Raw genomic sequence first — 25,302 nt, forward strand, 5'->3', positions numbered from 1 at the left:
GGGGTGACTCTGTGGGCTGCAGTCTGCTGTGTGTGGGATGTATTGCATACTTCTGACTGACTGTACGTATATCGGCTTGTGATTGAGCCGCATGAGACAGCGATGCAGGTTAGGCTCACCTCTCCAACTGCTCCCTCGTTCTACAGGTCATGGTTCTGGACGCAAATAATCTGCAGTGGCTTGTTAAGTCTGGAGAATGAATTCCATCTCCAGCTGATGCCTAATCTTAGGTCACAGAGGTCCTCTCTCACTGCGCCAATATGTCCTGAGCTCCACCGACTCCACCGTCTACAGTTACAAGTGCTGAGAGAGACACAGTGCACTGTCTAATTTTTGGGATCCCCTTTGCTCAGAATTTCATTTGAACGTGCATGAGGAACTTCGCTTTGCATAAAGCCGTTGTTTGGCAGGCCTCTCATCCTCTTGTAGGACAGCAGTACAGCACAGCATCCACGTTGTCCACTAATTTCTAATATGCACAAAAATACCACAATCTCCAGCGCACAGTGATTCCCGACTGCCTGTATTTCCTTTTCAGATACGTGTCCCCTTCCTGCTGCAATTAGAGCTCATCACAGGCCTTCACACAACACAATAGTTCAAAGGTATTGATTTTTATGTTAAGCAGCTGCCTCATTAAGAAGCTGAATTTGAAATGTGGTCTAATAATACATATCAGTGGATATAAATATGGAGTATTTGGATCTTCTTTTCACTATTCTCATTAACTATTCTGATCAGAGAGACTGTGAGCAATGCTACCTGGAAGTATTTACAGTTCTGTTGTGTTCTGAGCAGGACTGCTGCGTTTGATGTCTCTGCTGCAGTGCGTGGTAATGCCAACCCCCTCCCCACCTCCCAAAGCTAAGCCTTGTTCTCAGCCAGTGCCAGCCTCCAATATCTGAGCTCATCCCACCAGCTCTGCAGGATCTAGCGCCAGCCCTGCCATGCACTGCACTCGAGAGTGGGTGGCATCACATGGCCCCTCAGCCTGCCTTCTGGGGCTTGGCATTGAGGAAGGGGGCACACACGCACGCAGACATAGATACTCGCATACACACGGCGGCCTCTGTGAGACCAGGACCACTGCTGCTGCTGCTGCTAACCACATCACTCCTTCTTTTTATGTGGATTAATTCAATTGAATCTCAAAGTCACCGATGCCCACACACCTCAGCAGAGCATAGACCCTTTTTTCCAGCCCGCAGAGTCTCCCACGCTGTAGACTTTGAGTGTGTCTAGCTTGGGTGCACCAATCAGTGCCTAGTAACACCACCCACCCACCCCCTCATCCTCATCTTCTATCGCTCACACACTGTACTGTACTTTCTCTGAGACAATGCATTCAAAATAACTCATGGTTGAGGTTCTCGCCACTGTGTGAAAAAGCCCAGAGTGTGTTCTTTAAGAAGAATTTTCACTTGGAGGCAGGGCACTCAGGAGCTGATAATCCAAAGAAAGGTGTGACTGAGGAGATAAATCAGTCAAACTGAAACTACCTTCGCCGCCCCCACATCCTGTCTGCAGGGCGATACGAGCAGAGATGTGCGCTCGCTGCTTGTATAATGGTCTGTACTTTGTTCTGCATCTGCAGCAATATAAGTCACTATGCAGGAAAAAATGTGTCTTCCTGAAAATAAACACGTGATTGAAAGACACGCAACTCAGACAGCCCACACAAACAGTAAAACCTGAGATCTTTCTTGTAATATGGTGAGATACGTGGGAATTAACTCAGTCAGTGGTCTGCACTGGTTCTCTGGTGAGACATCTCTGCAGGATCTGCATATCTAGGAGCTCAGTTTTCACTGCCAACATTCAACACTGAGGACAAAAAACTAATAAATGAGTTAGATAGACGCACTTTCAAACTAACTATGCAGAAATCCTCCTTGTTGCTGCATGAATAGAAAAACAAGCTCTGGGAACATGCCGGCTGTGATGGCACATCAAGTTGTGTGGTGGTGCCAGGGGTGGCAGCTTGTCTGTTCGTGTAGCTTGGTGTGCTGCTAGCTCCAACCTGCCTGGAGACAGGAGGTGTACAGATTGAGCAGGGAGAACACCAGGCTCCTCATCAAGAATTTTAATGCCTTGGTTCGTTCTCTTCCTTCCTGTCTCACTCCACATCACATGATTTATTGTGAGCAGGAAAGGCCACACCCGTGATCTTTCACAGCAGCAAATGCAGATAGCGTGTGAAACTTTGGCCTGGATTAGAAGAGCATTTATCACAGAGTGGGGGTGCAGTTTGTTGTGAATCATCCATTCTTATGAAACTGGGCACATGCAAAAAATTGACATTTTATTTGGCCAGGACTATAACGTAGAAGGAAGCATTATCCAGCATTCAGCACCCCACCTACTGTTGATACCCAAGCAGTAACTGTAAACATTTGCATGGGGGAACAAGGTGTACTTCCTGTTGCAGAAATAATACTGAAGTGCACAGTAGGCATGTGCGAAAAGGCTGCATAACTGAGGAACATGACACTTTTCTGTATTCCTCTGAAGTAACGTAAAGTTTGAAAATGAGGAACTTAAGGTGGGAGTGAACCATTTTTAATATTAGAAAAAATTATGTAACATTTTAATGATTTTGAAAAGCTTCTCTCCAAATGTAAGGTTCAGCTCAAAGGTCCATGCTCAATTCAGAGCAGTCTAAAGTTGTATGTTATGCTGGGTTATGGCACTGAATTAGTTCCCTAACTTACAGGAATAGTTGCTAACCAGAACCAAAGGTAACATGAATCTACTAGTTAAATGTCCTAATTAACATAGTTGATGTAATCCATAAAAAATGAAGCGTGCACATGAAGAATTGTGCCAGATGAGAACTGTCACTGCAGAAACAAGGGAGTGGTATTGATCTCCTCGTCTTTTTCATTCATCACCATCCCGCCCTGTGCTAGTTTCTCTTCACTATGGCCACAGAGGCCACAGCTCAGTAAGAATCTGTGTCAAAATCTGCCATAAAAAAAGAAAGAGCACAATGACATTTTATCTGCTTATTTTATGAATTTATTTCCAAATGTAAACTTCACTATTTCATGCATACAAGTTATGACAACAAACATTATTCAACAATCTGTTATTTTTCATATTTGCATAGGACATGGTCACAATATATTGTCTAACATGTAAAAAATAATGCCATTAAAAGGTACAGCAGAGCAGCTAAGACCAGCACATTAACAGATGGGTAGAATCCGAAGAACTGTACAACTGTAATACTTGAATGTAGTGATTTTGGCTTGCTGAGAGAGTGAGAAAAAAACAAAGAAACAAACAAAAAAAAAAAACACCTGAAAGTTAGATTGAGGTCATTGGAGAATGTACTGGCCATAGCTGAGTCAAGAGTTATTTACAGATTAGATTTTATTGGTGCCGTGAGGGAGAGCAGCACCATGGAGTCACTACAACAGGCAACTGATGGTGATGGGCAGAGGAGAAACGCACAGAGGTATCCAGAGAACAACATTACACTGAGGAGGTACACTGAGGACAAACAGGTACAGGAAACAGAATCAAAAGGCCCTTTGGAATCAAAGGGAGGTCACTGACAGCACTTTGTGCAGCAAAATGCAGAGCAAGCAAATCCTTCAAGGGCAAAAATATCCAATGTTTGAGCAAAAGTCAGCAATCAGCTAAACTGTGCAGCCGTGCAAAACCCCGTGGTCACTGAAGGGTACTGACAGATATGGCTGCATGTTCCTCCTGTCTTTTACTCACACAGAATTGGGGTTGCTCGTACGATTCAATGGATTTCCATCATTCAAGTTCGAAAAAAAAAGAAAAAAAGAAAAAAAAGTTGCTTACATTAGATGTACAAAAAGGTCCATAATCAAGCACAACATCCACTGATCAACCCATATAGCACATAAAGTTTGAACCCAGCGGTCCAAAAACTGGTTTGGGTTCAAAACTACTGCAACATTCATCTTTCCCTTCAAAGCCTTTGGTAACAACTTGTAACTGTGGAGCCTCTGATGAGCTGTGAGAACTCAAAGTTCCGTTTCACTGCTCAAAAACTGTTCAATCCTTTCACGGCTGTCTCTTAAACATTACCCCCACGAAAACTAAATGGGCCTCAGGCCTTTGTCGTGAGGGAAGACATGCTCTGTATGTCCTTAACTTTGAAATATTACATGTATGCTGTTGGTTGGAATTGGCTTAGCCTACACAAAGAGCCCGCAGAGAAGAAAGGAGAGATTAAAACCTGGGAAATGTTGACAATGAGAAACGTACCTTGTGCACAACTCACAAACGTGTAAAACCTCACAGTCAAGACAGACTTCTATTCATAACCTTGAAAAATGCATCAGGTCGATATAAGCAGCACATTTATAGCAAATGCAATTTTAAATCCTTTGGAATGGTTGGGCGCTCAATATCAGTAAGATTGTTTTTGTCAAAAATACCTGTAATAAGCCATTATACATTGCTTGAGTATTGTACAGCAAAAAAAAAAAAAAAAAAAGCAGAAAAATTAAATAACAGGAACCAAATGAAGACGAAGCTACACAATCAAAAATGTTTACATTAAGCCGAAAAAGAAATATTTAACTTAGAACACGTGCATATTAAATATGCAGAGTTGCTTCATTAAATCCTGTACACAACATAAAAACCTGTCACACTTTATAAAACTGTACACGTTTGTTAAATGTCTGATAATAGCTAGTTTGTTTTTTTTGATTTGTTTTGTTTTATTTTTTTATTTTTTGCTTTGTTTTTGTTTTTTCTTTGTATCCTCAACCTCCTTTATGAAGTTACCATTATGGTTTTGGCACGCAATTGCATCAATCATGCTTTTACATTGAGATCGGTCACAACAAGATTTCATCTGAGATGGTCTTATCAGTGATATATTCATTCATATGAACTTTTTAAATAAGATTAATGTTAGTTCTTTACATACTAGGCAGCAATCTGTTCTTTTTACTGTATTGTACAATTAGGAGAAGAAAAAATATCGACTGGTACATTGTTAGCATCTTCTAGAAACCTTGTATTTCCATTTTGTCATTGTTTCAAGTCCTTGTCGACCTCTGTAATGTTAACTGGGATTACAGTTGTGACGATGGGTCAAGAAATGTGAAAGAGAAATTCATACCAATTCACAGATGACACCATCCCAAACATTACAGCCATTTAAACCATGATCTGGAGCACAACGAGGAAGGGATGGTTTAAATTGTTTTATAACATAAAAATAATCAAAAATATTTTATCTTTTCCCGGAAAGATTACATTTTCAATCCACAAGGATGTGCAGGACCCTGACAACATGGTATGATTATATAAAATGTAGCCCAGTGTTTTTTTCGTTGGTTTTTTTTGCTTTTTGTTTTTTTACAGAAAAAGTCGTTCTTTCCTTCTTCATTCAAGTAAGGACAAACAAAACCACCAGTTATTTGTGCTACTCATCAAACAAACGTAAGCTACATGATGGATGCTTTGAAAAGATATGAAGGTACAACAAAAGTCAAATATTTTGAGAGGTATGATTTTTGAAAAATATACAAGCTTAAACATTTTACATGAGACAAAATAAAAGCAACAATTAAAATTATGACTACATTGCTAACTCACAATGCTGTGGTCTCTTTCTTATGGAAAAACTTTCAAAAGAAACTAAATTATAAAGAAAAAAAAAAAGTCACTCCAGAAAGCGACATACATAGAGGTCAGGAAGGTTCCTTTTTTTTTATGGTGACCCCAAACAATCCTTTCATTTTCTGACTTTTCTGAGGAATCTATGGATAGCAGGCTAACTGGAATAACCTACATCCTGACATCAACAGAGTATTAAATGTTTCTGGTTAAAGGGGTTAAAATCTTGCTATTTAAGCATTAATGGCGCCCTTAAAAACAGCCCGACGAAAAGAGTCAAACTTAATGCTGTGAGTAATTCAAAAGAATTGGTGAAATGACCTGAAGACGATGGGAAGAAAGAAACAAAAACAAAAAGAACAGATTATACACCTTTCTCCAGAGGTTCATAATGATTTGACAACAAAAGTGAGTACAGTAAAAATGGACATGTACAAAATTGTGTTCAATGGCCTTTTTTTTTTTTTTTTTTTTTTTTTTTTTTGTTGTTGAATTATTCAAGTAGATTTGGTACAGTGAGAATAAACGTTATGAGACTCTGCCTGTGGAGGCCTATATGTCACTGGAGCAGTCTGGATGGATGGATGGATAGACCGGGAAGTTGACACTGCCGCAGTCAGTTTGTCTTCAGAGGGTAGGAGCTTCCTGTCACCTACTGTACAGCAAGCCCATTGACACTAATGGTCAAGGGTCTTTTGAGGGGCATTTCAATTCACTGAAACAGCGTCCAGAGTGCCCAGTGCTTACTAAGGCATAAAGCAGGACTGTTGAATGTTATGAGCACATACTAGGCAAGAGCTGGGCCACTATGGAGGCATTCCTGTGTTTCCAGTGTGGTCGGACACTGACCGGCAGTGAGCACTAAGCACCCAGGAACACCGTGTGAGACTGGCAGACATTTGTGCAGCGACTGATGTCAAAACAAAAATCCACGAACTGTCCCATATCTGCTTTTGCGGAGGTTGACCCTGAGGTAAATGTGCAGATTATGGATTAAGAAGTGATTTGTGAAACCTGCTTGAGGGTGAGCCACACATTTTTTTTTTTATTTATTATATTTTTTTTTTTGCAAGAGAAAGTTTTACAAACCAAGTCAAAAATTGACTATAGTAATAATATTAATATTATTAACAATAATAAAAATCTAAAATGGAATAGAACAGGTGCCACAAAAAGCTGCTCTACAGCTTTTTGAAGAACTTGTTTGTGAAAATTAAGTTGGGTTTTTTTTTCTTTTTGTTGTTTTTTTTTTTTTACAAATGGTAAAAGTAAATCCCTCTCAGTGCTTTTTCCACTGAGAGCTGCTGATCAGTGGCATTCAAAGTGTCATCCTGCAGCCTGGAAATGTACTTCAACATCTTATAGAGGGTTATTTCTTTTTTTTCTTTTTTCTTTTTACATGTGGAGTTTTAATTAATGAAACTACTGTATTCGATCTAAATAAGGGATGTTTTCTTTCTGGAGGATGTGACAGAGCTGATTCTTTACAAGTTCTTGGAGAGATGGCTGCTGTGGAGGCCGCAGGACAAGGCCTGCCATTCATGAACGTACACCTGCCAGACCGCCTCAAAAACCCCTCTACGGTGAAGATATTAACATGCGTACGGTGTGAAGCATGGGACTGCGGGGCGAGCGCTGGGCGACTTGTTGGTAAGCTGAAGCTAGCACACGCAATTCATGATGACAACAGTCTGCAAGGGTCTGACAGGACCGCACTACATGGATGAGACTACTTCCAACCATAGAAGCATTAAAAGCAAACATACGCATAACACAGACTGGCGGGGCTGCAGCAGTTTTTATAGTGGTGCCCATTTCCATGGAAGGTTTACTGTGCCTTTTGCCTGACTTATTGAGGCATGTCTATCTAGAAAACACAAGTCAGCTTTCTCACGGGACTTCTGAGCTTCACAGGCAGGACAATGTGAGGCTGGTGAGCACTGGACTTTGCTGATATGTTCATTTTGGTTCAGATGTTTTTACAACAGTTTAAAAGCCCCCTTGTTGCAGAGAGAGAAAGTTTGAAAGCAGCTGTTTTAAGTGCTTGGGTTCATTTGGTGTGAATTTGAAGCAACGCTTTCCTTGGCTTGGTGAAATTTGACACTCCAGGTGGAGTCGTGGATCTCTCCCTGTGCTTAGGATGGAGTCGGGGCTCATCCCACCCACACGCCCAGCATTGTTTAGGTAGTACTGTTGTTCACACACTTTTCTTTCTACTCTTATCCTGCAGGTTGGATAAAAAACCCCTAATTACAGCCATTTTTCCATTCGCTTGTCCCTTCAGTTAGAGGGAGGAAGGGAGTTGGGGTGGGGGGGTGGGGGGGGGGGGGGGGGGGCCGAGGAGGGGGAGGTGTTGTCTGCGGCTGGGTGTCTCCTTCTCTGTGCTGCTCAGCTCATGATAAACCTCTCCTCTTAATCAGGAACTACCCCCTCTTGCCTGTCTTTTGCAGATAGCTGCTTTGTGCACTCTGTGCCACACCATGTTTCAGCCCAGCCCAATACTCTGCCCAACACGCTGGCCTACATTTGACACCCAGAGTTGAAGGGGCCTGATGCAGTTTTGCAGATTTGGAGCATCGGCACTCCAAATCTGGACAGGTAGAGCCAGGTGGCTGAGGGAGAGGGCCTGGGAATAGCTTCTTGTGTGATGCTGTTTCCTCCAAGGAGGCCACAAAAGGCAGAGCCAGGAGTGGTGGTGGGGGGGCAGGCTGTCTGGCCCTACCTGTGATATACTCCCAACCAGTAGCCCCACACTTCAATAAAGGGTGGCTCACAAGACTGAGTAGAAAGCTTTCTTTCACTCTTGTCTTTGGTACTTTTTCCTATGTGCTTGCGGGATGGATAAACATTGTTTCAACTAAAGTCCCTTTGTGTCCATTTTTGTGAAATACTGGCTGGTGATTCAGCAGTTTCATAAAAAAAAAAGCATGAACAGCTGCTTTGAAACTTAACTGTCTCTATTTAAAGGTTTTAAAGTTTCTTTAACTGAGTATATTTATAAAAACTGTTCACTCGGTATAATCCCGATCCTCCCCATAGTGCAGATCTACACAGTATATACTGCATACTGCGGTTTAATGAAAGACATATTTAACCCAGTGTAATGGCAACTGTATATTAACGTTGCAGTGGAGGAACAAATGTATTTTGTTTACCGAGGCGGTGGTTTCAGGACCAATTTCATAGCACACAGCATTACCATTTCATACGAATCCCCAAAACACAAAGGTGAACAGAGTATGAGCTTTGTGTATGATTGACCGAGTGACTGTAGGGCTAGTTTCCTCAAATGTGAAAAAACCAACAACAACAACAAAAAAAAAAAAAAAGAGTGCAAATTGTGTTGAGTGTAAGGCTGCTATATATGTACTGTATGTTCCTCTTCACCGTGTTCATTCTTTCAAGCTAACAAGGCCATCCCTGAGCAGGGCATAAAATTCAACCCCTGTTGAATTTCAGAGTAAAGTGATGAGTATATTGTGCAGTCAATGTGAGTACTGTTAAGTACTGTGGTATTACAGAAATAACAACTGTCTTCAATCCTGAGGTGTGTGTGTGTGTGTGTGTGCCCCCTTCTCCTCACCTGTTCAATAAAAAAAAAAAAAAACAATTAAATAAAACAAGATTAAAAAAAATATATAAACAAAAAAAGATTGATAAGACTTGTCAGGGTGTCTCGTTTTTTTTTTCTTCCAAACCGTGTCTAGCTGACTGCAAACGCACATTGGACAACTAGCCATCATCAGAAGCTAAAAAAATACAGACATATGGTACAGAATGTAAATATTGCCATCTGGGAAAAGCATTACCTTCTTTTAGGATCACACAAGTAATTGCACTACAATAAGCAGTTATGTACAGTATGGTACACCACAGCAAGCGCAGGAATAGCAAAGGGGGGTTGCTGACAACTGTGCAACACAAGTGTTATGACAAAAACAAGGGCCTCACAGGTCAGAGGCGGAAAGTGCGACTGGGTCTTAAGTTTAAGGCGAGTTGGCTGGGCTGAGGGTGGGGCTGGAGGCATCCGAGCGGCTGTAGTCGCTAAGGGAGCTGGGACGTGTCGTGTTGCTGCCGCCGCTGCCACCATGAGGCCTCTTCAGCATGCCGGGTTGGAAATCCGAGTGGCGCCGGGCGTGCTTCATCAGGTGGTCGCTGCGCATGAAGCGCTTGTCACAAAGTGGGCAACCAAACTTTTTCTCCCCGGTGTGGGTGCGGTAATGGCGGGCCAGCTCGTCCGAGCGAGCAAACTTCTTACTGCAGTCCGGCCAGGTACATGGGAAAGGCCGCTCACCTGCACGACAGGAGAGGAGAGATGTCAGTGAATAGTCAGGCAAGAAACTTTAAGGGGCCATTGTTTTCTACTGATCTTAGAGACGATGATAAATTTGCATATATTGTGGCAGCATCTCGACTATGACTGATTGGTTATTTCAGATTTTCCCCCTTCTAACACTGAACTGAAGCAAAAAACAAATGAACAAGAGCCTTGCAAGGTTCAATAAGACAGTCAGAGAGCAGCTGAATGCATCTAAAAACTGTTCGTGAGGGAATGGTGGGCAGGAATGTAAAGTATATGTAATTTGTACTAAATGGACCAGAACATACTCAATCCACCATAAACGATTGAGTTTTACGCGCAGCGTATGAAGGTAATGACATAGACAAGTACTGATAGTGTCAGGGAGTGTAAGATGAAACAAACCCAACTCAGTGCATTCCTACTTTTGTACTCTGATCACAAAGCCGCCACCATAGATAGAGTAGTGACTCATTATGAGATGTTTTCAAGTCCCGAATAGTGTCACGCAGAGCAATCAGATATTTTCAGAAGAAGACGGGTCTGCTCAACCAGACTGCTGTCACAACCGATACATGGTTGACTTTCAGCCATCAAGAAACAAAGGTTATGAGATGACTGCTGTGTCTGACAGGTAAGTTAAGGAAACAATATCAAAAAGCACAAATGACACCTTCATAATATTTTTTTGAATGTGAAACACGGAGCCTGTAGTCGGGTAAATGGGGGAGTTGGGGTAAATCACCTAAAAACTGGCGCTGTGCTGAAGGAGCAGACACAGTTTAATTATCTTAAGCTCCAGATGCTAATCACACTCACAATAGTTGCCCAGCCCATTTTCCAACATGCAACTATCTGTGACTCGGCACAGGGGAAATTACACCCTCCCAAACCTCCATCAGGCAATAAAAGTGGGCTTTGACACAAATATACTTGAAGCCAGATGGTACTATAGATCTTGCGGTTTCCTTCTATTCTGATGTGGAAACAGTGCACAGGGAGCCTAAATGTAGGGTTCCGCACCCACTGGCCAAAATGTCTAATACTAGCTAAATCCAGAATTCAGAATCCAGAATTTTACCAGTGTGTCCTACAACGAAGGGACAGGACATTTTCTTTCCTTGCTTTGGTTTCCCACTGTAAGAATAACCACACGTCTTGTTGGCCTGTATGATTATGATTCTAGGTGTGAAAAGAAATAGACAGTGAAATGTATTAATGTTTATGTTTATCGGTGGCATGACAAATGAGCAGATATGAGCAGGCCTGCCAAATACCGTCTTTGTTCTGCGGTTTCCCCCCCAGGGCAGAAACAGTGCTTTTCAGCATCAAACAGTCTTGTGCTACCTGATGCCAGGGAGTCTCAAAAACAAGAACTCAAGTGCACAACTAGTCTCGGCAACCCCCTTCTCCCTCCACCCCACCCCCCATACTGCGTGGTTACAAAACATGCAGACAGACAGAACAAGTCTAGACAGCCCAGTCTGTGTTCCTGCCTCTGACGCCTCACCTCAGCTCCAGACAAACTCAGTCAGCCCTTCCCATTACAGGTCCACAGAGTTCACGCCGATGCTCAGTGTATGTACACTCTGCTCCTGACGTGGACATTTGCATATCGCAGCAGTCGCCTTCATATGGCACATAATCTCACTCTCCTGCTAATTCCAACACAAAGAAAACGCATGTATCTGTGTCCTGGCCCATGTTAGAGTCACAGTTCATTTTGGTTTGACCCTGTAGCGTAGCTCCAGCAGAAACAATTGTAACTTCTAAGGCAGGAGTCCCTTTGAAAAGACTCATGATAGTTTATTTTATACCTTATTAGCTAGAGAAGCGGCCTCCGTTGCCACCTGGCACCGCAAAATGAGTTACTGGCTAAAAAAGAGCTAAGCTTTGCATGCTGCTCAAGGTGAAATAACCAGTGTAACGGATCCAGCAGCATTAATATTTCACCAGAAACCAGAGAACTCGGCTGAGATATCCAGTCCAACTGCCCTGATACAGAAATGCAGCCATACTGGGAGCATCAGGTATCTTACATACACTCACTGAGACACATCGGATTATTTAGCGCACCATGATATAAAATGCTGCATGAGCCTAGCTACTTCCCACTTTCCCTGCATGCTGAAATGCATTCGGCATTTAGGTCAACAATCTGAACATGCATTCAAATTCCTGCTTCAACGGAAGCCGGAGAAGACTCGCAGGCATAAAAAACTGCTGTTCCATAACACAAGAATTTGGTTTGGAGAACAAAGATTTTGATCCTGAGAGGAAACACTGATAGGGGCTGTTATCCTGTTGTGGTCGGAGGATGCCACCCTTCAATATATTTCAATAGACTGCACCTATGAATCAGCATCTTTGATGAAAAAGAATCACCGCGCTGCTCCCATTACCCTGCTGCTCTTCCCATCTAATCCCAGCGTCGTCACAGTAGGGCTGACGCCAGGCTGCACCGATTGGTTAGCCCATCTCTGGCAGAGGGCCACGTCCAGGGTGTGGTTTGTCTTTCTCAGAATATGTCAGTTGCAGAAGGCGAGGTGGGGTGGGGGCATAATGACTGGAGATTTTCTCTAACGAACACAGTGACCCAGTTACCTGTAAAGTTAGTTACATCATGCATGCAAACTGTACGTCTGTTAAGCATTAGTGCCCCGCCCCCCTCCCCTCTAAGTCAATGTGATTATGTCACAGGTATTCTTGTTATATAATTGTTCTCTCCGAGGTCATTGGGTCAGTAAATAAACAGCTCATCCTTGCTCCTTTCCTTCCAGCTCCTCACATTCACGGCTGAAAAGTTTGGCTCCTTGGTTTCTGAAGAAATGGAATCTGTCTCCCTGGTGTAAAAGGATGCTGTCTGTGAAGGCGAGATCAAATCTCTTTTTGACGTGAGCAGCAGCACAGGAGCTCAACCCAGTCACCTGCTCCAACAACAGCAACCAGCATTTCAAACAAGGGTAGATAACATTCCTGGTGTGTCCTCGGGCATGGGCCAAACTCACACTGTGCACAGCTAAAACCTTTATGTGAGCCTGTCATGAGAAAGCTTGAGTAAATAGCTCTGCAGGGTGAGAAGGGTGAAAAAACACAGCTCCCGTGGATATGTTGGAGATCACCTTGAAGTTGTTCTGCCTGAACAGTGAGAACCAGAACAGGAAATGTCTCTTTGTAGAGCTCAGAACAACAACAAGGTGCACAGGAAAAACCTGTGTGGACTTTTGAGAGCAAACAGCGAGACAAAGGGAAAGTAAGGCTGGAGTGTAGATCATAGCTCATTAGAGTTGGACCTACCTCACTTCAGTGCATGGTTTAGTGGCACAGCCAGCTTGGCAACATGAAATGAGAGGGACGCCACTAACTCCAGTGGTAGAGCTCAGCACAATCCTGTAATTTGGTTGCATGTTTACAACAGACTATGACCTGTAACCAACCAGGAGCCAGCGACGCTGCCAGGAGACATCCATTCATGGGATTTGGGGTAATACTAAAATGACTGCTGAATCCCTGATCAGCAGAAACGACTGGAGGAGCCAGGGTTAACCCAACTGTGGCCAGCCTCTCCCTACAAACGCACCATTACATACTAAGATATAAACACAAGCATGTGTGTGGAGACGGGTAAATATACATTAAGGCTTTTGCAGCTCGTCTTTTCATTGTTCGCACAGCAGTATATATGCAGGCTTCTGTTCTACAAAAATAACAACAAAGGCTCAAAGTTCTGTGGTCTGAAGGAAAGGAAAAAAAAAAAAAACAAAACGACCTTGCTTGATTTGAAACACATCTGAGATCAGAACCACTGTTTACGTGGCTGTTTGTCTGTGAAAAATTGACTCAGTGGGAGAGGAGTCAAATTACAGAGGAAATCAAGCAGTCAAAACATGTTTTCTTAAAAGCTCCATTCAGAATTTGATGCAAACAAGAATAAGTCGTCTCTGCAGGAGCAACAAAGGACCCTTGGGTGAGTCAGGTACTCACCATGAGGACTGGCTCAAACTTGTCAGCAGAAAGCTCCCAAAACAGGGGCCATTTGATCTATTATCATCTTTTGTCTATATTGTGAGGGACGCTGCTTGACGTTGAATGGTCGGACTCCCCTCGTGGGCCTGTAGCTGTCAGATTGTGAACAATAGCAGCAGCCTCGCTCCCAGCGGGAGAGGCACTCCTGTAATGCGTTTCAATCAGACGGGCTGTGCGTACTAACCGTAACTCACTCCCCTCGGCCTGCACTGCTCAGGGCTATTGGCATTCACCCGGAGACATGCAGCGGGGGTCGAGTGTGACCGTCTGATTCCTGCACACGCTTAGACATACATTACTTCATCCCCTTAACTCTTTAAGGGAAAGCCCGGGATAGCTCTCCTGCATTGACCAGCTCATCACATTTGACTCAATTAGTTAGAGTGGGCACTCTCTTTCAGCCTTGAGTGCACGCTAAAACAACCTGCAGCCAAGTGTGTTGCAGGCCATCTCCTTATCTTTTAAACCCTGGTTAACTAACGAAAGGCTAACAGCTGCAGCCATTAACGGCTGTTTACAGTTGGTCCATGGATTCAGGTGGGAACAGGGATGCCCCATCATCACTTACTGGCACTCACACACCAACGCTAGCTTCTTCCACTGATGGACTGCGACACTATAGTTCGCATGACATAGGAGTGCTATCTCATATGTCTATCTCATATACTATCTCAGTGCCAAACAAAGAGCCATAGACCCAGAGAGGCCTTACCAAACTGATAAGAGGAGTGAAGGCTGTAGATATTGCCTGGCGTTACACCTGATACTCTGAGGGTGAGCGAAAGAAAAATGCTTGCATGTCTAACGGGGAAAGCGATTGTGCCCTCCATCCCCCCCCTAAGACGGAACAAAATTCTTCTCATGTTGTGCTGAGGACCGCACCCCAGCGTGTCGTGGTTGCCACAGTCCGATTTATCACACAGAGAAAGGGGACACACCTTACACACTGTAGGGAACATAAACAGCCCAGCTAGAGACAAAACGCTCCGCCTGACATCGGCTCCACTGGGACTCTCAGTCATTCCTCTCTTATTCAACCTGTGCTGAGAACACCAAAGTAGTCACAGTCACAGTGTAACTCTCAGATGGGACCCTGTGAGTGCTGGGCTGACAGGGGTGTTCTCTGCTGCAGAGGTCACAGCCCTTCAAACGTTAATCAGATTAGCTGCAGATGCAGCTGAATAAATGACCTACATCAATGGAGGGCATTGACAGTGAATATCCGAGTATCTAACCCCACCCCCACCCTGTCTCACTGAATATTCCCTGTCTTTATACAGCAGAACACTCCCTTGCATGTAAGAGGCAGTTGTTTTGTTTTGCTGTTTTTTTTTTTAACGGTGGAAGCAAAAAAATAAAAAATAAAAAATGCACAAATGTTACACAGGTCTGTGTCCTGCTCTTCCTGCCGCTCCTAATCAACACCACGCCACAAGCCATGGCTGGAGCTTGGCCTCGCTACTCGACCTGCTTCAGCACCTACTTTGCTTTGCAGACTGGAGAGGGGTGGGAGGGGCTTGTGGGGGGAGTGGACAGAGTATCTTTTATAGTAGTACTCCAGAGCGAACTGAAGAATACATGAGCGCTGTGGGCCATTGAAAGCAGCACAGCCTGGGACCTGCCTTTGAGGGAGAGTTTTTTGAATATTCACCGTGGAAGCCTGAGTGTTCAATCACAGTTGAAACAGGTTTATACTCCAATATTAGCGGCCAACTGTCCTACAGTCAGCGTTACGTGTCCACATGCAGGATAGCATATGGACAGTGCATGCACCAGAGCACGCGTTGGCAATGCAGCAACACTGCAACAGGGGATTAGAACAGGCAAGATGGTGGCTCCACTTTGGTTTCATTTACAACCCGAGGATCAAGTAGATTTAACTAATACCTTGTTTCCATTGCACATAGTACACATAGTACACTGTACTGCTACATATGGGCCGACCAGATTTCATTCAATGTCTTAGCTGGCAGCAAGAGCTAAAACTATAGGCTCTGTGAAGCTCTACTTACACACCACGGTGCTTTGAGCCCAAATGACTGCAGCTAAAGCACTTGCAAAAGCAGGTAATACTAAATGTACCATGTTAATCATTTGAGGGAAGTGTGTTAGCATGCTAATGTTTTCTTAGTAACATTAATGTGCAGCGGACATTCAGAGGAATGACATTGTCCTTTCCAGGTATTTGGCCAAGAATGAGACACTGCACTTCGAATTACAAATGTCAGACTGCTGATGACAATACAAGAAAAGCCCACCGCTCACCAAAGTCATTAGAGCCGACGGCTGTCTATAACCTCCTGGTTGTTAGGATATTTCCATCTGACCCAGTGTGGCACACGCTGCTAACGTGGTTAAAAAGCATGTCTCCAGAGCGGAGACAAATGGAAACTGTTGAATATCTCCTCGCTGAGGAGTCACCATTTTATTACATGTCAGGAGAAATACGGCTCAACTGGGAGGGAATGGTGGAAATCCTGCCGTGTGGCATGGAGACAGACTAACCTCTTGTGTCCCAGTAGAGTTTTTGCATATTGCTGTGCCAAGGTCAGGCTGAAGTAAGAGCAGGAAAACCCCATCTCCACCCTGCTACCTCATCACTGCCACCAGCCACACAGGAACACTGTGCACTTTGTGCAACAGTGCAGCCAAATATAAAACCACTGGCAGAGATGCAGTATATATAATCAGAGTGTCCTGTGTGTTTTTTCCATGTGGAATTTGGGATAATTTCACATTTAAAAAAGTGTCATTAACCACAGTTATTTGACCAAAAATAGAAAGCATGCATGAATAACTGGATCTACATGGCAGTGGAGCTGTGCTGCCAGGTGGTGCTACTTATTTTTTAGGATAGACAGTAAAAGGCTTTACAGCCATCTCGCGCCATTAGAGGTAGCCCCAGCATAATACAAAAGAGGTCCAGACAAAACGTCAAACCAACTGTAAAATATGTCATTAGGCGCTTTGTCTTTGAGAAATATTGACCCTGTTCCTCCTGCTGATTCGAATAGTTTTAGAATAGGCCTTGTACACTGACAAGATGGCCTTTTGTGAGGCCCAGCTGTGGGGGGTTACAGGGGTACAGAAGGCCCGGACTGTTCTTTCCGGAGAAGACATGACTTGTAATGAGCTTGCCAGGGGCCATCTTTCCTTTGGATATGGCAGTCTTTATGACATGACCAAAGCAGAATAATGAGGCGCTCACAGAGAACACCGTGTACTCAAAAACCGCTTGACACCTCTTGGGAAAGTGGGTCTTTATTGTTAAAAGTGTGTTATACTTTTAAGACAGGGTCAAAAAAAAAAGAAAAAAGAATAAATGAAGCGCAACCTATTGGCGCTCAGAAAGTCCTTCAGGAAGAACCAGAGAAAGTTGCCTTTGCGGTCTTCATGTGTTCCATTTGACTATAAAACTTCTATTTATCTTTACATTAGCTTTACATGTCACATGACTCTCATTTCCACACTGCTGGATAAGTATCTACTAGGGAACAGCCCACATCAAGAAATCAAACAGTGTCTGGTAACTTCAGAGCCCTAAACTCTGGTGGATCTCTTGCCATCTAACTGTCTGCAGAATATGGAGTAATTAAAAATTGTCCTTTTTTCTCATAAGTCAGCCACATCGTAGTTTCCCTCTACTGTTTTAAAGGAGACATATGTCTCATGATAACACTGAAGAACCCCTTAACCGGAAACATTTAATACCTGTGAAGACATAATGTAACCCAGTTTGTCAATATAATCCCCAGGTCATGATGTGGACAGCTTTCCTACCATGAAAACTGCTCGCAGGGAGATTTGTAACCAGTCCTGAGTACATTGCTACTATTTTTGATGTGGACTATTTAAATGCATCAAAAACTGTTATACATCTCTGCAGCATTGGCGTGGCATCAAAGGTCTCACTATAAGAGTCGAGATCAAAATCTGGGTAAAGAAAACCATGACTCTTTTTCTATCGCAGAGCTTATTATTAATGCTGGGTGAAGTTCATTTTGAGCTTGTAATAGGACAGATTTTTTACGGGCTGCAGACATTGCACAAGAAATACACTGCAGCTCAGGTTTCAGCTCCTCTTACACGCTGACAAATCGCACACAAGGGTTGCAAAAGCCGGGCCGATGAAGCTTTAGGGCGCTAGAGAAGTCAAGAGAGGACATCTTGTCCTGAGCTCTTTGTATAGTTTCTACAATAGTGTTTCCCCCCTCACTTAGATAGTGGTGATTGGCTGGGACTGACTGAGCTCCGATCTATTCTCTCTTGACTCTGCTAGTAGGGGCTGAAGGGAAGCACACTGCCAGAGTCTGGCTCTATGAAAGCACTGCAAGCAGTCTGGCTGAACTCAGATGACCCACATTCTGAGACTATCCCACCAAATAAGCAGAGAGTCATTATTATCAGAATTTATGGGACACAAACCAATGGTGAAGCCAGACGCCAGAACATATCCAAACAGAAAGGCAGGAAAAGGAAATGCTTCACAGGCAAAGAGACAAGGGCTGGGCTAATATGGAGCAATGAAGCTGCACTCAAAACACACGGTTGGAGCTTCAGGGAAATGCAGCCTGTGCTGAGGGCTGGCACACTGGCATGCAGCTGAGCTTAGATGACTCACGTTTTGTGACCGTCCTCATTATCAGAAATTACAGGACACGAACCAAGCACAAATCCAGGCACAGGAGTGTGTTCCAAAAGGAAAAAGACTGGAAGAGGCAAGGGTCAGGCTGATACGGTGCAATAAAATAGCACTAAAATACACAGGCAGTTGTGGGAATTACGGACCTTTTACCTAATGCACACGGATGAGTCAAATCATTCTCCTAACATCACACCTATCAGCTCCAAGCTGGAGTTCACACATAAAAATGGAAAAAATTACAAAATACCAACACAGGATTATCCTTTATCTACAAGTCTAAGAGCAACATACAGCAAGCCCATGGAGTCCCATAGGGTGTGCTTGCAGTTTTAAGGCTTTATTTTTGCCGTGGCATATGGCATCCATATGAAATTCTTATATAGCATAATAAATCTGGTCGTATAAGGATACCATCGCAAAGCCAAAAAAGGGGAATGGGTTCCAATCGTTAGGCAGGGAGGGGAAAAAAAGCTTTATAGGCAATGAGACAAGAATTTACTGCTGAACGAAAGGGTCACAGATGTTTAATATCTGACACAACTAGAGGAGGAATCATGCAAGAAAGTGTCTGAAGTCTTTGCCGTTGTGTCGAGATGGTAGCTTTTCCTTGCGTATATTTACACCATGTTCATAAAGGCAAAATATGTGTCATGTTCATGCGAGGCATTTCTTATGTGAAAAACAGAGGTCTGTTTTGTTTCAGCTGTATCAGGGATGGTGTGTGCGTGCGTGTGTGTGTGTGGGTGGGTTGTGTGTGTAGCAGAGCCTGAGCTGCAGTCTAAAGAGCAGCAGCTCCTCAGTCGAGGCTCAGCTAGCTGAGTCTGTTGCTGGCCAGATCAGCTGGCAGTCTGTCTGGTGGGGGTGTGGCACATCACAACAAAGGGCTCTGGGCAGACGGACGACTGCACAGCTCTTATCAACCCCCCAGTTTGAGCCCATCTACATCTTTTCCCCCCTCTCTCTGCAGCCCATCCTGCGGAATGCAAAACGCACACACGGAGGGACGGTCCGTCAGGAAGGTCAAACCTATCAGACCGCCGATCTGGATCGTCTGCTGAATCGATCTGGAAACTTTTTTTTTTCTTTTCTTTTTTTTTTTTTTTGTGCACAGCCACATTAACGCATATTACATGTTGCCGATGGATTTATTTTCATCTCCTCATGTTGCCATGTAACAAACCCAACTTTGCCTGAATCAGTGCGCACAAAAAGAAGAACTGTGAATCTCATTTCTGCCTGCATTTTGCACTGCAGTTTCGGTTTGTACACACTGTCCAATGGGGGAAGGGGGGGGGGGGGGGGTGAGAGAGGGAAGCCGTGACAAAGCTCCGAGACTTGAGTGGGAGTGGCACTATTTTCGACTTCATCCCTCCCCTCTTCTGACATTAAAAGGACATTTCGCAAAGTTTATGCAACTTAATGGAACAATGCACTTTATTAAAAAGATATGAACCAAACCCGGCTCGGCTGATCTGTCACTACAGGCTGTTTCCATTCTGGGTGGATCGCGAATATTTACACAAATGACTCGGTGAAACACAACACAGGCAGGCAGTGCGCCTTCCTCTGCACAAAATATCGCTCTGAATGAGAGAGAAACCACACTTCTTTTTTTTGTTTTGTTTTCAAATCAGTACTCTCGGTTTTAATAATCCCATCCGGTCTCATAAAAGGCAAACGGAGCCACAATAAGTCACAGCAACAAACATTTTTTTGCATCCATTTAAACTGACCTGTGTGTGTCCTTAGATGCGCTTTGAGGTGGGATGATTTGCCATAAACTTTTTCACAACCTGAATAGTGGCATTTGTGCTTTTTCTGAGGTGATTCCTGCTCAGTTCGACCTCTCGATCTTTTGCCTCTTTGTTTGAGCGAAGGATCGGAGATGGTGGTAGGTGTGGCAGAGTTTCCATCATCTGTGAGGTTCGGCATGCTCTCATCCTTTATTTTTGCCTGCTCGGTAACATTGTTGGGAGTCTGCTGGTTAAAATCCGCCAGAATCCGCGCCACCACAAAAAGAGAGGAGTTGTCTTTCACCAGAGGCTCTTTGATTTCCTCTCCGGTCCTGGAGGAGGACGGGATCTCTGGTTTAATCTCCCTATTCCCTTTAGGAGCGTGAACAATTGCACGACTGGACATAGAAACAAGGCACTCTGCTGCAAAGTGATCCATTTTGTCTTTGAAACAGCCCCCTCTTCTTCTTAATGACATTAAAAGAATAAAAAAGAAAAGAAAACGATGGCGTGAGGGGGGAAAGTACTTGTTCCGTGGTTCCCTTTGTGTGGTGGTGGTGGTGGTGAGGAAGAAGAAGAAGAAGAAGAAGAAGAGGAGGAGGAGGAGGTCGTTCTCATCGGAGAAGTGACTTTACGATCATACCCGGCTTTCCAATATCATCAACATCCTGTGAGAGAAACGCCTCACACACACACACACACATACACGTACACACACACGCACGCACACACACGGCAAAAAAATAAAAATAAAAATAAAAATGCGGACAAGCCCCTTCAGATGGGGAGAGAGAACAAAAAATCAGAAAGCTGAAGTCTTTTGTTTAGTGCACCGGCGTTGGAATGAGGAACTCTGGGAAGTTGGATGTGTGAACTCCCATCGCGGCTTCAGACACTCCGGTAAAGTGAGCGTGTCTCCGCACGGAGCGCCTGTTCCTGCTGCTTGTATCCTCGCTGGGGGCGTGACGATCGGCAGCGCTCGGCAGCATCGTCAGACCAGCCGCTCATTCATTGGGCACTGCGTGTCCCCAAATGCACCAAACAATGCGAGTTTAGCTGAAAGTTTCACCACAGGTTGCGCACGGCTTTGTGCGCGGCAGAAACCGTCAGGAAGAAAATAAACAGAAGGCAATAAAACAGAAATGTTTGCAGTAGGGGTGGGGGCTGTTCTGCAGCATCCTGTCCAAGCCTGTAAGCGTGCATGCGTGTCGTGACACGGTTACTTTGTTCCACAAAATCAATAGGTAGAAGGTTGGACATAATTGATTTGGGTTGCCTTGTTAGGAGTCTAAGCCGATGTCAAACCCACCAAGAGTCCAACGCGACCACTTTAAAGTAATACAAAGCACGAGTCGTTGCTCTGAACAGGTAGAAACCTGGAAATAATGCCGATAAAATTCATTTTCTCTGACCTCTGATCACTTCTTCCATTAATCGTCAATACGATGGTCGAAAAGGGATGAGGTTGCTTTTTGGGTATTGAGTTTTTGTTTTTTGTTTTTGAAATATTACAAAGAAACAATTTAACATAACTCTGAGAGTAACCTGGTGAGGTGCTTCTCTGGACCCATCATACCACTGACTGACCCGTGTGCATATATATATATATCTATATATATATAGATATATAGATATATATATCTATATATATAAAAAGAAGATGGCCTCAGTCTTTTGTCACCTCCTTGGAGCTCTCAGCACAGTGTGGGGCCTCTAGCTGCACCAGCAGTGAGCTCAGCTGCCAGATGATTGCTTTAACCTGCTGAGATCCTTCACAGGGAAAATCATTCTTTTTCACAGCCACTCAAAGACTATTAATTACATTCTACTCAAAGAAGGAATGCTTCTGGAAACATGGCTAGCAATCATTATTAGAGCGGTTCAACTTTCTGCTAAACCCGTTCACCAAACTGGTGCCCGTTTAAAGAAAGAAACTGAAAACATATATCACACTTGTACTGTAACACTGCAGTTTCAAAAATGGCCTTTAGGAGTTTATGCGTGCAAAAGATGATGAGCGATTGCCAAAGGTAATTGTCAACAGCCTTTTTGGGGGGAAGATGGTGGATTACTTTCAACAAACTAGCAATTTTACCTCAAAAACCCTCCTCTGAGCATCTCTGTGGCCTTTGCCAACTGAAATGCAGCCAACCACCACAGGCAATGTCTTCTTCAATTTATCCTCAGGCCAGAGACAAGTGACACATTGTGGGGAGGCAGGAGCGACGATACGATGCTTTGAAGGTTTACGTCAAGATTAAAAAGCTCCTTGTTTCATGGTGTGAGTTTTATATCCACGTCAGTATGATCATATTTCCAGAAACCAACAAGTGATAAGTCTTAAAAACTTAAGGTTTCAAAAACAGACATGCAGCAATAGCAGATCGTGAGTGACAAAGTCCTGACAGAAAACAAACCAGCTGATCTTATTGATTAGCAGCAAGGACAAGCTGAATGTCCCAGTTCACCTCTTGCCCCCACCACTATCATTTGTCTCACATTAGGTTCAAAGCGAAATTCTCCTTTGTACATAAAGTTCTGTAACAATGCAGCTTTTTCTGCTCTCATTCATCCAGCTTGAAACCCAGTAAAATAAGAATTGCCATTTCGACACATTAATTAAGAATCGGAATAAACACACGCTCCACTGGTACAGGATTAGACCTGCTTCCCTGCAGCAGCTGATGCTCTCCTGTGAGAATGAATGCACACTTTCAGCAGTGTGCACAAAAGCCCGCACTAGAAAGTTCCCAGTGTTCAGCATGAGCAAGGCGATGTGGCATTCAGAAAGCCATCTGGCTGTATTATTTTACATATTCTTTCACCACAAAAACATGGTGTTCTTGTGTTTCATGTGGCGCTTTGACGATCTGTTCTACTAAGAGCACGTCAAGAGGGTTTAGTTCCTCTTTCACAGGGTTATTTCCCAGAGTTGTGTAGAAACTGCATGTGTTTATCAATTCCCACTGGGTGTCAAGCACAAGAAGGCCAAAAGAGACAGTGAGGAAATCTGTTGCAGATTATACAACTGAACCTCTACAAAGGTAACATGCAGAAGTGGGAGTGATTATTTCAAAAAACAAAAAAACAAAAACAGACCACCACCACCACCCCCGACAGAGAGAGGGTACTGTGAACCCTCTTTCTCTGTAGCTGCAACAATCTGATGATTCAAGGGACCTTTTGTACATTCCCAAATCCCAGCACCACTCCCCCAGTGCAGAGTCCAAACAGCGCAGTGTCTGGCATTGACATAAAGTTCTCAGTCAGGAACGGTGATTTGATTGGCCTCTTCACGTCGGTTTGTAATGGGAGAGCTCTTCTTTCAGCATAGGACAGGCTGACCATTTTAACAATCTGGCTGGCTGTCGTGTCGTGTCAAGGTCAAACTCTGAAGGCAAGAAAAAAAGAAAATGAAGCAAAGAACCAAAAAAAAAAAAAAAATAAGGATGAAGCACAAAAAGTGGATTTAGATTGATGAGTTTTCTCTCCTCTGCAGCAGGAAGTGATGTAAAATGGAGGACACAGACCTTTGGCATAAATGCTGAGTTTGAGCCTCACGGCTGGTAAAAAATTTTAATAACATTTAAATCTTAATTCAGTCTTACAAAGCTAATATTGGCTAATAAGCATGAAGGGAAACTTTGAATTTAGTAGACTTTTAACAAAATAACTGAGATTTTGACCAGGTGATGGTTCTTGAATAAAGGTTCACATCAACCTGATCATTTATGAACTAAGAAGTTCCCACAAGGTTTCCTTTAATTCGCTGCCTAAGTTGTCACAGACCGCGAACTTGACAGCCTTCCTTGAAATGAACCAATTCTTATCATAAATGTAATAAAGCACTAAAGGGTGTTGCAGTGCAGAGCCAGTCTTTCTGGAAATATCACGTCTTATCTGGTGACTCATTAGAATACACACTGAACTTGTGGGCTCGAGTAAATCCAAGGCACAAATTTTCCTATATAATTAGAGTTACCTTTTTTGAATTGTAAGGAACAATACGGAACATATGGTGCTGCTAAGTGTGGGTACTATATTGCCTGTCTTTTTTTGTTGCCGTTCTACAAAGCTTACTCATCCTTAGTGACACACCAACAGTTGGACATCATGACTCGTGTTGGCGAAACAGGCTGTAATTTCACCTTTATAGCAGAAAAGAGGATTAGTCAGACAAAAGATTTGATATAGGTGGTAAAGCGTGACATCCCTTAGCATGTCTAACACCCCCTCCCCGTAAATCAGGGGTAAAATATAGTTTCTTTTACTGAGGAGGGAACAGGAGATTAAATGCAACAAGTATGAATGCAGCAATCACAAAACACCAAATGAGTCACACAGGGAGAATTCAGGTGAGTAAACAAGTCCAAACTGTGTGTTTTTGTAACAAAGTGCAGCCTCCCTGTTGTCTAGCAGGATATACTGGTTATAGTGTTATTGATATTGATATCGAGACTCTCCTGACACCTCTGTTTGACACGCACAGCACAAACAGAAGACTCACAAAAGACTGCTGACTGTTCAGGACAGAGTGAAAGCCAAATAATTACTCGACACGCAGACAAATAAGATCAGATGTCCACCTTCCTATTTTCGAAGATGACAGGCTTTTCTTCAGAAGAGGATTCAGGAGCAGAAAGAAATACATCACATGAAGCCCTGGCCATCCCACGCTGGCTTGATTCCCTCCAGTTTGTCAATCAACTTGTTGTCAACTTTTGTAAAGTCTATGAGGGATATGGTCACTTAGGAAATGGAAATCTTTCCATAAGATCATTCTGATTCTTGATATAATGCTGCAGTCAGCAGTAAGTTAACTTAACTTAGCATAAAAAGTGGAAACAGAGGACACAGCAGGTCTGTCTTAGTCCGAGGTTACAAAATCCACACGCTGTAGTAAACAAAGCTTAGTAATGGAGATATCATATCTCGTTTGTTTAGCCTGTACAACAACAACATATTTATGTAAAGAAATGAGTAAA

The 25,302-nt window shown here is 43.4% G+C and overlaps 1 protein-coding gene across 1 annotated transcript; it reads right to left on the reverse strand.

Moving 5' to 3' along the window:
- Positions 1–6,067: 6,067 nt before the first annotated feature.
- klf13 (Kruppel like factor 13) lies at positions 6,068–21,327 on the reverse strand. Its single transcript, XM_029522533.1, has 2 exons — positions 20,318–21,327; positions 6,068–9,907 (listed from the first exon to the last, which is right to left on the reverse strand). The coding sequence occupies exons 1-2, from the start codon at positions 20,793–20,795 to the stop codon at positions 9,600–9,602; spliced, it is 786 nt and encodes a 261-aa protein (XP_029378393.1). The 5' UTR covers positions 20,796–21,327; the 3' UTR covers positions 6,068–9,599.
- Positions 21,328–25,302: the final 3,975 nt, after the last annotated feature.

Source organism: Echeneis naucrates, chromosome 16 (genome assembly GCF_900963305.1).
Source record: "Echeneis naucrates chromosome 16, fEcheNa1.1, whole genome shotgun sequence".
NCBI lineage: Eukaryota > Metazoa > Chordata > Actinopteri > Carangiformes > Echeneidae > Echeneis > Echeneis naucrates.

Coding starts and splice junctions, on each gene's coding strand:
- klf13 (XM_029522533.1), bottom strand. CDS start 20,795: ATGTCATTAAGAAGAAGAGGGGGCTGTTTCAAAGACAAAATGGATCAC. Junction 9,908..20,317: donor GCATCTAAGGACACACACAG/GTCAGTTTAAAT, acceptor CCTGTCGTGCAG/GTGAGCGGCCTTTCCCATGT.